The sequence below is a fragment of the Juglans regia genome, chromosome 6 (assembly GCF_001411555.2).
Source record: "Juglans regia cultivar Chandler chromosome 6, Walnut 2.0, whole genome shotgun sequence".
Lineage (NCBI taxonomy): Eukaryota > Viridiplantae > Streptophyta > Magnoliopsida > Fagales > Juglandaceae > Juglans > Juglans regia.
This window is the reverse complement of record NC_049906.1, coordinates 5,620,306-5,635,968: the sequence shown is the minus strand read 5'-3', so window position 1 is coordinate 5,635,968 and position 15,663 is coordinate 5,620,306. Positions and strand designations below refer to the sequence as shown.

Here is a 15,663-nt window from a genome sequence, read left to right as displayed (position 1 = left end):
TATTAGACTAGTCTAATATATTATATAGCTATACTAATATATAAGTTTATAACTATTTAACTAATACTAATAGTTTAATATAGACTATAGTTATAGTTATACTAATATAATTATACTAAATCACAATAACTAATACTAATATATAACTATATTAATAAGCTAATATTAATACTATTACATTATGGTATATTATATTAAATCACTATAGTCTATTAAATGTATTATAAATATATATAAATTTTAATTATCATTTAACAAAAAAACACATTGAAAATAATTAAACTTTAATTAAATACTAAAGGGCCAAAGGCCAAACGGCGCCGTTTTCAATTTGAAAACCTAAATCATCTTCATCTCTTTCGGGAATCGTCGTTCCAGACTTCCATTTCCGCCTCTCGTCTCGGTCTCACACAGCAGTCTGCTCTCACCTCTCGCTCTCTCCGTCTCTCGTGCCGTCGTGCGCACTGCGCTCAGTGGCTCACTCTCTCCGTCTCTCGTACCCGTGAGTCGTGACTGACTCTGCTCTCGTCTCTCGCTCTCAGTCTCAACTCTCCCGTCTCTCACTCTCTCGTCTCTCACTCTCAACTCTCCCGCCTCTCACTCTCTCGTCTCTCAACTCTTTCGACTCTCACTCTCTCGTCGCTCTCAATCTCTCTTCTCTCAACTCTCGGCCCCTGTCTCAGTCTCTCTGCCGATCTGCGATTCTGCCCCCACGGTAAGTTTTTTTTTTGAAATTACATACTAGCCTACTATGATTTTTGTGATATTAGAGTTTTTGTGATTGGGTTTTGTGATATTAGGGTTTTTGTGATTGGGTTTTGTGATATTGGGGTTTTTGTGAATCTGTGATTGCCGATTGGGTTGATTGTGTTTTGTGATAATAGGGTAGGGAATTTGAATCCGGAATCATTACAATGTTTTCTTGCATTGTGTGTATTCTCTATTTGAATTTCATCTATTTTGCATTGCATCCATCGGACCATCATCAATTATTTGAAAGTAATAGTAGCCCTTTTCCATTCCATGTATACAGATCAGATCATGATTCATGATCATATGATTCATATATAATTTAGAAGGCTTTATAATTATATTTAAGCGTAAATAAATCATGTTTCTTTGGTGGAACTTATGGTTTATGAAATTATGATGTAGTCCAACCACATGGTGCATGCAATATATTTTTATAGCAGATTTTTCTATAGCAGTTTTTTGTTAAAACCGGAAAACCTAACCGGACTGGTAAAACCGGAAGTACCGGTTTATGAGGGTAACCGGTGTGGAATCGGTTTTGGAAAATACAAAACCGGTACATACCGGTTCGGTCCTAGATTTTGTCCAAAACCGGACTGGTTACACCCCTCATTTAGGGTTTATTTTGTTGTTACAGTTTTTTTTTTTTTTTTTTTTTTTTTTTTTTTTTTTAATATCAGATTTTATATTTTTATAGAAGATTTTTCTATAGCAGCAGATTTTTTATGGCAGCAGATTTTTTACATGGGAGCAGTTTTTTTATGGCAGAATTTTTTTTATGGTAGATGATTAAAACCGGAAAACATGACCGAACCGGTAAAACCGGAAGTACCGGTTTAGGGGGGTAACCGGTGCGTAATCGGTTTTTGAAAATGCAAAACCGGTACATACCGGTTCAGTCCTAAATTTTGTTTAAAACCAGACCGGATTAGACTGGTTACACCCGTACCCACACTCAAGCAAAACGGTGCCGTTTTGACTTTGGCAAGTTTTTTAGAGCTTGACCTCATCCTCACACTTCACTCTTCAGTTTCTCAAAAACCCTAGTCTGATGGAGGGAGGAGACAACATATTGGAAGCCATCTACGAAGAGGATAACCTAGAAGACATCGATGATGTTGAAATGCTTGATGTGGAAGAAGGAGAGTTACTGGAGCCTAATCCCCAAAATGAGAAGGTACTAGGCGGTGGTGGAGATGTGAATTTAGTAAGTCAAGGATCTCAAAATAAAAACCACAAGCGCAGGGCAAGTAAGAAGAAGAATAAGAAAAAGAAGGGTGGCACAGGGCCGAATGTTACAGATATAAACAGGTAACTTTCTGCAGAACTGGGAAGAAACATGCTTGTGCTCTGTATTGACAAGGCTCCTTTCTACAATTTATTACTTATTGGACATGGCTTCTTGGTTCAATGCATAATTCTTTCTGTATTGATAATGTGAATAATTATACTGTTGTTTCAACTTATTCAGATCACTGGTTTAGCGTGTTGTCTTTAATCATGTACATGATGACCAAATAATCTTGGGCACCTTTGTTTAATTTGGTCAATGTTGTCAAGTGTTAAGTGCCAATAGATCTGCAATTCGTTTTCTTTTCTCTCATATCATGGAAGAAAACATCATATTTATTCTATCTCAGTTTCAATTTGTTACCCGAGGTTTCATTTTAGGCAATGAACTTCAAACATCAGGTGACAAATTCATCAGTTGTCTAATTATTTTTTATTTTTTGACAAGTAGTCGTCTAAATCTTTTTCCATTGCAATTATAAGAATTTAGGCACTCATGCTTTTGTACTGAAATTTCCTAGTTTCTCTTCTTTTCAGGTTTGTGTTAGATACATGTAGGTTTCTGAAAGAGAAGAAATCATATATGGTATATGCGGCTGTTGGTTGTCTGGGAATTTCTGCACTAAGCGATCTCGTCAAGGAGGTATTATACCCTTTTGTTCAATTTAGTGTTGGATTCATAGGAAATGCATGCTAGATCAATTAGCTAACCAGCAAAGGGTTCTGAGTAAAGAAAACATTTGTCTTAAATGTTAACTACTCATGGAGAGAAGCTATGTTATATAATATAACCCTGGAAGTAATAATTTTCCCATTCACTATATAATTATTTTCTGCTGCTTTCTTTATCTTCAGAAAATTTGAAATATGAGTCACCTTTCAGATTATTTGCACTACTTATATGCCTTTGCTGTGGTTAATTGTTTTTTTTTTTTAATCAGTAGCCTTCTAAAATATTTATTTGGTTTTTTATATCCTTCTACTCTACCTCTTTGAATACCACTGGGCTTGTGGCCTCAGTATTTGGACCAAGTGATTGTTATTGGGTGAATGGACTGTGGACTTAGAGTTACTTTATGTATACCCTAAAGTTCAATGTGCTTCTTGAACTATCTACCTCTTCTTTCAATCTCCCTTTAAAAGTGATCCTATGGTTTGGAGTCATTGAACATAATGTACGTGCTCATATGAGGAAAGGTGAGAATTTTGGTTGTGCTGGAATTTGGACCGGCCTAGGGCTGAAAATGCTAATCCACTCTATTTAGGGCCATATGTCCTTTCTTAGTTTCTGACGCTCAGTATTGTTTACCTACCCTTGCAGATTTCTCTTACAGAAGCCGTTTTGCTCCTTTCAATCATGTGCTCTGAGCTATGATGTCCTCTGGCTAAACTACCTCGTGATTTGCTATTTGTGTATGTTGATATCATTTGTATGTTTCTTCTAGTTTTATCAGTCAGTATGCATGTAAAAAGCAATTACGTTAGAGTTGAAAACATGCATCATCTATTACTACTTAACACATTCCAATCTTTTTTTTAAATCTCAAAATGTGTCAATCATGTTTGCTATTTTAGATCCGGAAAAAAATTCGGCATAAATCAGAAATTTTTCAAGTGTAGCCAAAGGTTTTTTTTATTTTGGATTTTTAAGTACGCTATTCTATGGCCTTTTCTTTTTAAAATATTTTCTCCGCTAGTGGGCTTTCCACTGGTAATTTATGGGACCATTTGAGTGGGGTTTTCTGCCCCCACCCCCACCCCCTAAGGAAATAATATTCCCGACTGTCCATTGAATCTTCTATTATGCTGTTAGAAGACTTAAGGTCTAAAACAGACCATTAACTTAGACAAAAAGTTATTTAAGAACCTATAGATTCCGGGGCTTGTGTGCTTTTTTCAAGGTTAGCAGTGCATATAAATTTAAATGGGAGTATAATACACATTATGCACATTATACCTTGCTCTCTGCTTAGGCTGTTGCCTAAGCTTAGGTGAACATGTGCGCCTTTTAGAACAATTGCCTGGTTGCACAAGGCCTATTTGGGCAACCATGGTTGAGCTCTACGCAGGGACAACTGACAAGAAATTTTCTGTTGCTAATTTCTTTGGCTTTGTTTACATTGTAGGAAGAGTACATATCTCAATTGAAGTATCTTCTTTCACTAAATCTTTAATATTGTATGTGTTTTCTATGCGTTCAGGAGTTGAAATTCTGATTGCTCATAGGGGAGACGTATTTAATACCTGGAAAGAGTGTCTTTTGATTCTTAATATTGTTTCGGTTCTCTTTTACTTTCCCCCCAGTAGGTACCTTCTGCTGTTGGGATATCTGTAATTATTGTGAGAGTTTCAGGTGGATGCGATTCAAACTTGTGGAGGTCAGATGACTGCAGATGGCAGGCGCTCTCGAACTGGTGGTGGCATATTATGGCGCATCATTAAAGCACGAGAACCAAAAGCCTATAAAGTGATAATGAATAAGGCAAAGGAGTTTGAGGTGTGCAACTATAGTTCATTTATTTTTATTTTTATGTAACATGAATTGCCATGCTTTAGCTTAACTGTATCTTTTCCCTTTCCTAGTTACCTGCACGTAGGTATCATGTTCATGTTTGGGCCTATCTCTAGGCTGTGTTTAATTAAGTAAATGGACCTTGGAAAGACTTGCTGATAATCCCTGCTTTCATATGGAGGGATGGGAGATTGTTTCTTGAAGTAAGCAAATTCCTCAATTCCAATAGGCATAATAAAAAAAGTGAGAACCTCGAACAATATAATGTTAGTCCATCTGAAAATTTAAATTGAAGTGCCTTTCCCATTCAACCATGCTTTTAGTTGCCACTTTGGTGCATTCTCTCTTTCTAGCTCTCCCTCACTGGCAGCATTGCATTGTTGCGGACCTGAAATTATCGGTATCGTTGTATCATTCATGATAATTTTAGAGAATAGAAAGTGCTAGCTAATGTTGCCTTATTGTTGTGCAGAAACAATTCAAACAACCAAATATTAGGCAAGGAACAAAGCAAAAGAAAGACGGTGGTTCAGAAGGAACTGCCAATGCATTTATGAATGGGAATGCAGTCAGTTTGTCCGATGGTTCGCAGCTCATATCCAATGTGCAGAATCAACAAGAGCAGTTGAATACTGGAATTAAACGAGTACCTGTTCATGATAGGTTAAGGATACCTGTCTCATATGATGATGACCTTCTAGGACAAGATACCAAGGATGATGCAGCAGCTTGATTGGAACAAAATGTTCAATCCATTTGGGTGGGGATGGGCCGTGTTCCTTGGAGGCAACAATTAATTTTCCCGTTTGACGGAGGTCGCCAGAGTATTAATGCGTTTTGAATTTTCTTTTTTACAAAATGTGTAATAGAATCTCAATTTAAGAATTCATTTCCTAATCATTAGCTCTTAATGTATTCGTTACTTACATTAGCATTTGTTATCTTTTTAAATGTCAAATCTTGTGAAAGTTGCATGGTAAGCTTGTTGAATTAGAAATTGGAAAAAGAACCTCAAATCCCCCCCCCCCCCCCCCAAAAAAAAAAAAAAAAAATTGTTGATAATTCTCTCTCCTAAACACTTGACTATACGTACACATGCGAAAAACCACGACGATGGTGCTACGTTAATGGCATTTAGAGTATCGTGGTTTCTAGTGCTTTGTTTTCTTTTGGAGTGGTGGTTGGTTGCGATGGGGTTATGTAGAAATGTTATTATTGATTTTAAGTTGTTTGAATTTAAGAGGAAAAATGAAAGGTGGTAGAGAATCACGTAGAGGAGCTGTCGGGTTGTGTAGTATATCTCCATTGATCAAAAAGCTTTTGTATGGTTGGTTGCAAAGGTGAAGGAATGTATAGCAATGTTTTCAATACCGTATCGGAAGTCGTACTGGTCAAGCCACTAGAACGAAATATTTCGGTATCAGTATCGTTTCGTATATCATTTCGGAATAATCGATATATGAATAAATTATATATATAAATATATATAAATTATATTTCAAAATAATAGTATATATATTAATAAATTATATATAAATACATATATATATAAATTATAAATAGTCTAATCTGAATTAGAGGTAAAAAAAAACTTGTAGTTTGAAAAAAAAAAAAATGAAGGCCGAACTATAGGTCGGTACAGGCCGAAATTGAGGCCGGTACGATCGGTATTTGAATCGGTACAAAACGTATGGAGTACATGTACCAGTCTAGCGGCCGATACGAAAAATTTCGACTATACCGGCCTCAATTTCGGCCGTACCAACCTCAATTTCGGCCTGTATCGGCATACATTTCAGCCTTCAGTTTTTTTTTTCGGGTACGGTACAAAATTGAAAACCATGATGTATAGCCTTTGGAGGATCCTTTGATTTTCGTAGAACTCGTAGAAGGGGGAATTAAGTACTTGTGGTGCAGAGACATCTCAACTATCATGGCAGGTTCTTCTCCTTATTGGAGTTTGGACAGGAAAAGAGGCACGATCTGATAGTGGTACTGGTAGGGAGGTAGGGCGAAGGATGGAGGAATTTTGGAGAGAATTTGAAGGAGCTCTTGCCTCATCCTTTGTTTCGGGTGAGAAAGACAGAGGCAAAGGTGGAGTGATTTCATGGCTGCCTCCACCTTCGACGACGTTGCTCAAGTCTTCCACATGGTCGTATGGCTCTCAAGATGCCTCGAGCAATGAAACCAGCAGATAGGGCAGGTCTGCTAAGAACAGGAGGTTCTTACATTTCGGTGATTGCACATAGGGCTGCAAACGGTTCGGTCCGGTCCGGCGGTCCATCATTTTTCCGGACCGGATCGGACCGAACACCCAAAAGGACCGGACCGGCCTTTTTTTTTTTTAATAATTAATAAAAAAATTTATTTAAAATACTAAATTAAATTAAGTGACTTATTAATGTGGATTATGTAACAAACTCAATAAAAAAATATTTTATATGGTCAATGATAATAAATTAGATGAAAATTATATTATTGATTTATATAATTACTATATAATTAACTAATTGATATTATATATTTATTAATTCATAGAATATTAACACGTGTTAATAGCATATTTAAAATTTTATATTGTTAATAGTGATAGGTTAGATGAAGATATATATAAAATATTGTTAATTTATAGAATATTAAAAAGTATTAATAATATATTTAAAAATTTATATTGTTAATTGTACAATTATTATATATAAAATATATATAAAAAAATATATTTTTTTATTTTTCATTCGGTCCAATCCGATCCGGTCCTGTCCGAAAAAACCGTGGACTGTGGACCGGACCGAATGTTTTCGATCCTCTAAAATATGGACCGGACCGGACCGGTCTAAGTCTCGGTCCAGTCCGGTCCGGTCGGTCCGACCGGACCGTTTATCACCCCTAATTGCACAAAGTCATGAGGAGGGTGGCAGGGCTACAGTGGGTTTGAATGAGGAAAACATCCTTCTCGTGTTGGTTGAAATGGAAAAGCAGGTGAGGCTGTTGTCTGATAATATCAGATGGCTGAAACGGTGTGTAAGCGGAAAGATGTAGCGCATGTGGGCTTAGGCTTGGGCCAAAGCTTACCGGGGCCTCTACAGGTTGGGCAAGCTGGTGTAGATGGGCTAGGCCAAGGCCCAGGCCCAAAGAAGGTTTGGAAAAAGAAATTTCGGCCCTCACCCGAAATATCGGCTCAGGGGTGTTGTCCCCTCCCCAAGCTGTCGATAGGTGGTTAGGCAGACCTAGTCCCGGCACAGAAAGGGTTGCCGATCGCCATCGACCACCTTGGTGGGTCGTTAATGACCCATCGCCGGGAGGAAGTTGAGAATTTCGAGGAAAGGGAGTTTAGAGCAGTCTACGTTGGGGGGGAAATTTTCTGATGGGGAGATCAGCAGGCTTCCATTGAAGTTCTCATTGGGGGATCTTGTCCCAAGGATGGGGGAACTGCCTCTGTCGAGAGAGCAGCCCGAGGATGACGGTTGCAATGAGAAAAGCAGTCGTGAGGTACTTCTGGGTGAGTCGTACGTGGGTGGCTCTTATAGGCATCTGAATGAGGTGGGCTGCAATGTTTTTAATTTCGTACCGTACCGGCCGGTATGGCCGAAATTTTTCGTTTCGGCCGTCCAGCCGGTACAGGTACTATCTATATGTGTTCCGTACCGGCCAAAATACCGGCCGTACCGGACTGTACCGGCCGTTTCGGCCTAAATAAATTTCGGCCTATACCGGCCTATATTTCGGCCGGTACTGGCCGATATTTCGGCCTGTGTTTTTTTTTTTTTTTTTTTCGTTTTTCAAACTACAAATTTATTTTTTAACCCCTAATTTAGACTAGACTATTTACAATTTATATATATATATATATTTATATATAATTTATTTATATATAAAATATTATTTTGAAATATAAGTTTGAAATATATATTTATATATATAATTTATTTATATATCGACTATCCCGAAACGTTATCCCGAAACGCTATCCCGAAACGATACCGGTACCGAAATATTTCGTTCCAGTACCTTGACAAGTACGTCGTCCGGTACGGTATTCAAAACATTGGTGGGCAGTCCTACCGCGCTATGTGCTATCCCATCTTATCTAGCTCTTGACTCAGTGGATTGGGTGTTGAAAAAGGTGGCGGAGCTGCAGGAGTGTGTGGGGATTTCTTGTGTAGGCTATCAAGAGCAATTCAATGCTCTTTTAGTTGCTATTGAAAATGGTCGTTTAACGGCAGTAAAGTCTGTTGCTTAAAAAGATAAAGAGTTGAAAATATTGTTGTGCTCTATTAATTATGATAATAAGGAGGGCAATGTGGGGAGGGAAAGATTGAAGGGGAGGGGGAGCAGTTTTTCTTATGAAGCCTAAAATCTTATCTTGGAATCTTAGGGGGTTAACGATACTAATAAGCGACTTCGCATTCGTTCCCTCATTCCTAGTTGGAAAGTTGATATTGTATGCCTCCAAGAGACAAAGTTGAGTCATGTTGACAGAAATATTATCCGGCATTTATGGGGTTGTTCTTTTGTGGGATGGAGTTTCTTAGCATCATTAGGTGCTTCTGGAGGGGTATTGTTGATGTGGGATATGAGAGTGGTGGAATTAGTAGCGGATTGCATTAGGAATTATTTAGTGGCCATCTCTTTCAAGAATATTGTGGATGGGTGGAGGTGGGCTCTTGCGAAAGTGTACGGGCCTAATAGGGATAGAGATAGACGATTGCTATGGGAGGAGCTAGCAGGAGTGTATTATATTTGGGAGTTATCTTGGGTTGTGTGCTGGGATTTTAATGTGGTACGTTTTCCTTGTGAGAGGGCGGGAACTACTTCTTTGTCACGGGCAATAGAAGATTTCTCGGAGCTGATTTTTTATCTCAATTTGATTGATATTCCTTTGGTAGGGGGGTTTTACACTTGGTCGAATAGTAGAGGGGGTCAAGATTGGATAGGTTTCTAGTCTCTTCTTCTTAGGAGACACTTTATCCGGACCTAAGCCAAAAGTGCTTGCCTCGGGTATGTTCGGATCATTTTTCCATTTTGCTAGACTGTGGCAGTATTCATGGGGGAATGCTATATTTCAAATTTGAAAATATGTGGCTCCATACGGTCGGTTTTGAGGAGAAGGTGAGGAATTGGTGGGCCTCCTACTCTTTCCATGGCATCCTTAGTTTTATTGTGGCAGGTAAACTTAAAGCTCTCAAGCTGGATTTAAAGAAGTGGAATATTGAGACTTTTAGACATACCGATGAGCAAAAGAGTCTTCTGTAGAACGAGTTGAATTCTCTAGAAGCAGGGGAGATTAGTGAGGAGTCTTTGTTGAGAAAAATTGAGGTGGCGTTCGAAATAGAAAGAGTTTTGTTGCTGGAAGAAATCTCTTAGCATCAGAAATCTCTTGGCGTCAGAAATCTAGGTGACGTGGTTGAAGGAGGGTGAGAAATGTATTAAGTTCTTTCACAAGATGGCAAACTCCCACAGGCGTACTAATGTGATTGAGGTGATTCAATTTGGCAATACGGTGCATCAATCTCCAACGGATATTCAAGACTACATAGAGAATTATTATGAAGATCTTCTCAAAGAGACGGAGGTGTGGCAACCTAAACTGGATGGGTTACTTTTTGAACAACTGGATGGTAGTGCATCGAGTTTGTTGGAGAAACCATTTGAGGAGTCCGGAGTGTAGCAGGTGGTGAGAGGTATGTGTAAAGATAAAGACCTAAGGCCAGACGGTTTCTCTTTGGCTTTTTTTCAAGAGTGTTGGGGCATAGTGAAGGATTATGTGATGAGGATCTTCCATGAGTTTCATTCTTGTCACAAGTTTGAGAAGTCCCTCAATGCTACTTTTATTGCACTCATTCCGAAGATAGGGTGCCATTGAGCTGAAAGATTTCCGCTCTATTAGTTTGGTAGATGAGATCTATAAAATCATTTTGAAAGTATTAACTAATCAAATGAGTTTGGTGATGGACAAAATCATTTCCAAGCCTCAAAATGCCTTTGTACGTGGCCGAAAAATTTTGGATTTAGTTTTGGTAGCGAATGAGTGCTTGGACAACCTAAATTGGATGGGTTACTTTTTGAACAGCTGGATGGTAGTGCATCGAGTTTGTTGGAGAAACCATTTGAGGAGTCCGAAGTGCAGCAGGTGGTGAGAGGTATGTGTAAAGATAAAGCCCTAAGGCCGGACGGTTTCTCTATGGCTTTTTTTCAAGAGTGTTGGGGCATAGTGAAGGATTATGTGATGAGGATCTTCCATGAGTTTCATTCTTGTCACAAGTTTGAGAAGTCCCTCAATGCTACTTTTATTGCACTCATTCCGAAGATAGGGTGCCATTGCGCTGAAAGATTTCCGCTCTATTAGTTTGGTAGACGAGATCTATAAAATCATTTCGAAGGTATTAACTAATCAAATGAGTTTGGTGATGGACAAAATCATTTCCAAGCCTCAAAATGCCTTTGTACGTGGCCGAAAAATTTTGGATTTAGTTTTGGTAGTGAATGAGTGATTGGACAGCCAGTTGAGAGATGGTATTTCTAGAGTTCTTTGCAAGTTGGATATGGAAAAGGCCTATGATCATGTGTGCTGGAATTTTCTGATTTATATGTTGAGGAGATGTGGCTTTGGTGATAGGTGGTGTGGTTGGGTGAAACATTGTGTATCATCCGCTTGGTGTTCTGTTTTAGTTAATGGCCAACCCTGTGGATTGTTTTAGAATTCAAGGGGATTGAGACAAGAGAATCCATTATCTCATTTTCTCTTTGTTTTAGTGATGGAGGCTTTGAGTTGCATGGTGGAGGCGGCGGTAAGGGGAGGTTTTATTGCTGATTTTTCAGTGGGTAATACTAACACTGGTGCGTTTTCCATTTCCCACTTATTGTATGCGGATGACACCTTAATTTTTTGTGATGCTGATAGTGGACAGCTTCAAGCTTTAAGGGTTGTTCTTTTGTGTTTTGAAGTTGTTTCGGGGCTCAAGGTGAACTTGGAAAAGTCAGAATTGGTCCTGGTAGGGGAGGTGGAAAATATCAACCATCTAGCAGAGTTGTTGGGGTGTAAAGTGGCATCTCTTCCTATGAAATACCTCGGACTTCTTTTGAGAGTCTCTTTCAAAGTAAAAAATATTTGGGATGGTGTGGTAGAAAAGGTAGAAAAAAGATAGGCAGGGTGGAAACGGCTCTACTTATCAAAAGGGGGGATACTAACTCTCATCAAAAGCACACTCTCCAATCTTCCTACATACTTTCTCTCATTATTCCCTTTACAAGTGGAAGTGGCCAATTGGATTGAAAAACTGTTTAGGGCCTTCTTGTGGGGTGGCACAGGTGAAGAGCAATAGAGCATAAATTTCACCTAGTGAGTTGGCAAAAAGTGTGTTGTCCAAAGGAGTTGGGCTTGGGGGTGCACAATTTGTTCTTTTTTAATAAAGCTCTCCTTGGGAAGTGGCTGTGGAGATTCCAATTGGAAGGGGACTCGCTGTGGATATTGGTTATTGATCGGAAGTATCGTTGTGATCGGGGGGGTTGGTGTTCCAAGGAGGGTAGGGGTACTTATGGGGTGAGCCTCTAGAAATTTATTAGAAAGGGGTGGAAGATGTTTGTAAAACACACTAATTTTAAGATGGAAGAGGTACAAGAATCAGCTTTTGGTTTGATGTATGTTGTGGTGAGAGAGCCTTATTTTCTGTTTTTCCAGGTGTTTTCAAATTGGCGGCAAATCAGCAGGTCGCTGTTTCAGATGTAATATGTGGAGCCACTGGTAATGTACATTGTAATATGATCTTATCTAGAAACGAGCAGGATTGGGAAGTGGATGACATAGCAGGTTTCTACAGCTATCTTTATTCCAAGAAGATAGGAGGAAATGTGAGAGATAGAATGTTGTGGAAACACTTGAGGAGCAGAAAATTCTCAGTTAAATCTTTCTACAAAGTTCTGGCAGCACATCAGCCAATTTGGTTCCCTTGGAAGGGTATTTGGAGAGTCCCTGTACCCCCTAAAGTTGCATTTTTTACTTGGACTACAGCTTTAGGAAAGATTTTGACGGCTGATAATTTAAGGAAACATGGTGTGATCATGATGGAGTGGTGTTACATGTATAAAAACAATGGCGAATCAATTGAGCATCTTTTTTTGCATTGTGAAGTGGCAAGGGAATTATGGGCGTGTATTTTCAGTCGAGCTGGGTTGTCTTGGGTCATGCCCAAGAGTGGTGGATCTTTTAGCATGTTGGAATAGGCATCATCATTGCTCCCAACTAGCAGCGACGTGGAGGCTGGTTCCTTTGTGCTTACTGTGGTGTATATGGATGGAACACAATGAGAGGTGTTTCAAAATCGAGGAGAGAACTGTGGGGGAATTATGGAACTTTTTTGTATTTTCTTTAGTTCAATGGTTTGTTGCTATTGTATTAAAGGGAGGGAATGCCCATGAGTTCTTGCTTTCTTTTCAGCTTTCTAAAATATAATTAGGCGTCTCTTTTGTATACTTCCTGTGTACATGGGTTGTGCCTAGTTTCATTCAATCAATAAAGTTTCTTACTTATAAAAAAATTCTTGCATTATTCAATAACTTTTTGGTGCTTAACCAATAAGCGGATGATGCACCAGCAGTTTTATTGTCGAAAGCAATTGTTATGGGTATTTCTTTTCAACACATATTGTTTTCTTAACAAGTGATTGCACATATTGGCGGCTTCGAAATCTTGAAAAAGTACACTGTCAATGGTAAAATAACTCAAAATTTCGCCAAAAGGTCATTGCAGATACAGGAAGGGCCACTACAGAGGATGAAAGGTTTTTATGGTTTGTCCACTGGCACAAGTGTTACTTCTTTTGCAAAAAGAGGCAAACCACACTGCAGTCATCTACTTTTGCAGTAGGGTACTTCTTCCTCCATGCAGTGGTAGCTGCCTCCACCACAACTCTTGCTGCTGCCTGTTCACTCTCTGCAGCCCACACAATGGCTGCAACTTGGTCATTACTGAGAACATCCCAGACCTACATTTTCAATACATTAAAAGGGGAAAAAACATGTTATTCTAGGGGTTCTTGATCCTAGAAGTTCAATGAAAGGAGAATGAACACTAGAACATGTAAAAACTGGTTGTTCTACATTCAAATGACCCCTTACCCCATCAGTTGCAAGGATAATGAATTGGTCATTAGAAGTTAGGCGGTGATAGGAGACATTAGGGATGGCAATGATGCCATGATCTTTGAGTACGAAGTCTCCAAAGGCTCGTGACATAGCTAGGCCCGGAGTGTCTTCGTGGGGCAGCCACACTCGTTGGATGTGTGGTTCTTGTTTCAGTGCGGCCACCCGGCCATTGCAGTTCTTTATTCTTTCTGCTTCACCTATGTCAATTGGAAATTGATCAATCACTAATGTGGCAATTTATCTGAAAGTAGGGAACTCGGTAGAGACAAGGTGAATAAAAATAATATATATAACAGCCTTGGTGTGAAAAGTACCCTGGAAAAATAGCACCCCATGGTTCTATAATTTCATGAGAACTCTGCTACTCACAAACCGGTTTGTAAACACACTATTTGTTTTAGAATCCATGCAAGTTAATTTAAAAAACACCAATATATTTATATGCTAGCTAATGTGCCTTCCACATCAATGATGTGTTGGGGGTCTCAATAACTAGACTTGCATATAGATTTTTTTCCTCAGTTTCTCAATGCAGTAGAGAAGGAAATGAGGTCTTACAAGGTAAGCCTGGCTTTAAGTCTGTTGTTAACTGAAAGGCCGTGACTCCATTCTCGGTCATCATTCCTAAGATTGCCCTCGAATCCCCAAGATTAGCTATAACAAGATCTTCACCCTGCTTAGTTTTCCATTCATACAAAAAAAGAAAAGAAAATCAAAAGAAAGATTCAGTTAACTTCTCCAGATAGATTCAGAAACAAAATGGAAGAATTCTTTGGTCTTGTTACCTGTCTTAAAGCAACTACTGCAGTGGTTCCACTACAAGAGCAGTCCAAATTCTCTTGCAGCTTTATCTCCTTGTCCATGACCTTGAAGGCACTGATACAAGCCTCTTTCCATATATGGAAACTCTTGCTTGGTATTGATTCATCATCTATTCCCTCCATATGATTTTGCAAACTATCGTCATCTGCTACTGCTGCATTAATCTTTGAGAGAGAGCTCTTTTGGGTTAATAAGAGTGAAGGCAGGTGGTTACATACTAGCTTGCTCACTACATGACCATTCTTCCCATGCCCATCAAAAACTCCACATAATGCTCCGTCTTCCACTCCATAGCCCTTACCACAGAAAAACACATGCAGTTTCAATAAAGGATCTTTTAACTAATAAATTCAGTAGAAGATACTAAATTGAGAAGTGAAACTTTTCTCATGGGAATGAAAACCAGCTTGATTCTAATCTAATAACAACCTGTAAAGTTAAAGGATCATAGATACAATTTGAGAGTGAACCATTAACAGACCTGGTGAAGAATGGCAGCATCTTGGTTTAGTCCTTTGCTCCCTTGCTTAGAGTAAAGAGAACAAAGGTCCAGAGCTCCATTAGAAACTTTATTTCCTTGCAAGAATATCACATTTTCATTGCAATCCTCAGCATCATGAATCTCCCGGGATGCAACTGAGCCGCAGATTCCCATTGCAACTGAAAATGATTTTGTTCTGTTTTGCACTTACTTTTATAGTCCAATATTAATGATGCAGTTTCCTTAATCATGAGTTTAAGGACCCCAAAGTGCGCATGTTATAGCAAAATACATATAGAAAGAATTAGAACTGTAGAAGTGGCTCCCAGGGGTCTGAAAGCATGCTTTTGGGGTCCAATAACTCACTTTTTTTAATGTTGGGTATTATTTTAGCTTGCCCCAAGATTCACTTGAAGGGGCATGTGATGTCAGGTGTATTTTTTATTGGTTGGTTCCTCCTCAGATGTCAGATGCAACCTAAAAAGTATGAATAGTGATATCAGTTGTACATCCCATTTTACAATCAACCAATATGATAGTGCATTTCATAAAAAAATACTAGGATTTTTTTATTAGAATTTCAAGTTTTACAAAATTACCCATTGTAAAGGTGGGGGGGTGGACATGCCATGGAAGAGTAAAAGCGTCTTTTTCTTTTTGCCTT

The 15,663-nt window shown here is 38.8% G+C and overlaps 2 protein-coding genes across 3 annotated transcripts; one reads left to right on the top strand and one right to left on the bottom strand.

The window, feature by feature from the left end:
- The first annotated feature begins 344 nt into the window (after nt 1–344).
- On the top strand, nt 345–5,535 carry LOC109014535. Of its 2 annotated transcripts, XR_004801779.1 has the most exons (6): nt 345–715; nt 1,784–2,064; nt 2,581–2,686; nt 3,365–3,456; nt 4,397–4,540; nt 5,028–5,535. XR_004801779.1 is itself a non-coding variant. In XM_035691276.1 (5 exons), exons 2-5 carry the CDS (start codon nt 1,805–1,807, stop codon nt 5,286–5,288), a joined length of 771 nt encoding a protein of 256 aa, XP_035547169.1. In that variant the 5' UTR covers nt 353–715; nt 1,784–1,804; the 3' UTR covers nt 5,289–5,535. The 2 variants fall into 2 exon arrangements, 1 of the variants encoding a protein (XP_035547169.1); XM_035691276.1 differs by lacking the exon at nt 3,365–3,456 and having other exon boundaries at nt 353–715.
- A 7,651-nt stretch (nt 5,536–13,186) lies between these two features.
- On the bottom strand, nt 13,187–15,236 carry LOC109014541 (probable protein phosphatase 2C 72). The gene is made up of 5 exons (XM_018997042.2): nt 15,000–15,236; nt 14,482–14,814; nt 14,255–14,369; nt 13,670–13,893; nt 13,187–13,536 (listed from the first exon to the last, which is right to left on the bottom strand). Exons 1-5 carry the CDS (start codon nt 15,171–15,173, stop codon nt 13,363–13,365), a joined length of 1,020 nt encoding a protein of 339 aa, XP_018852587.1. The 5' UTR covers nt 15,174–15,236; the 3' UTR covers nt 13,187–13,362.
- Between the last annotated feature and the right edge of the window lie 427 nt (nt 15,237–15,663).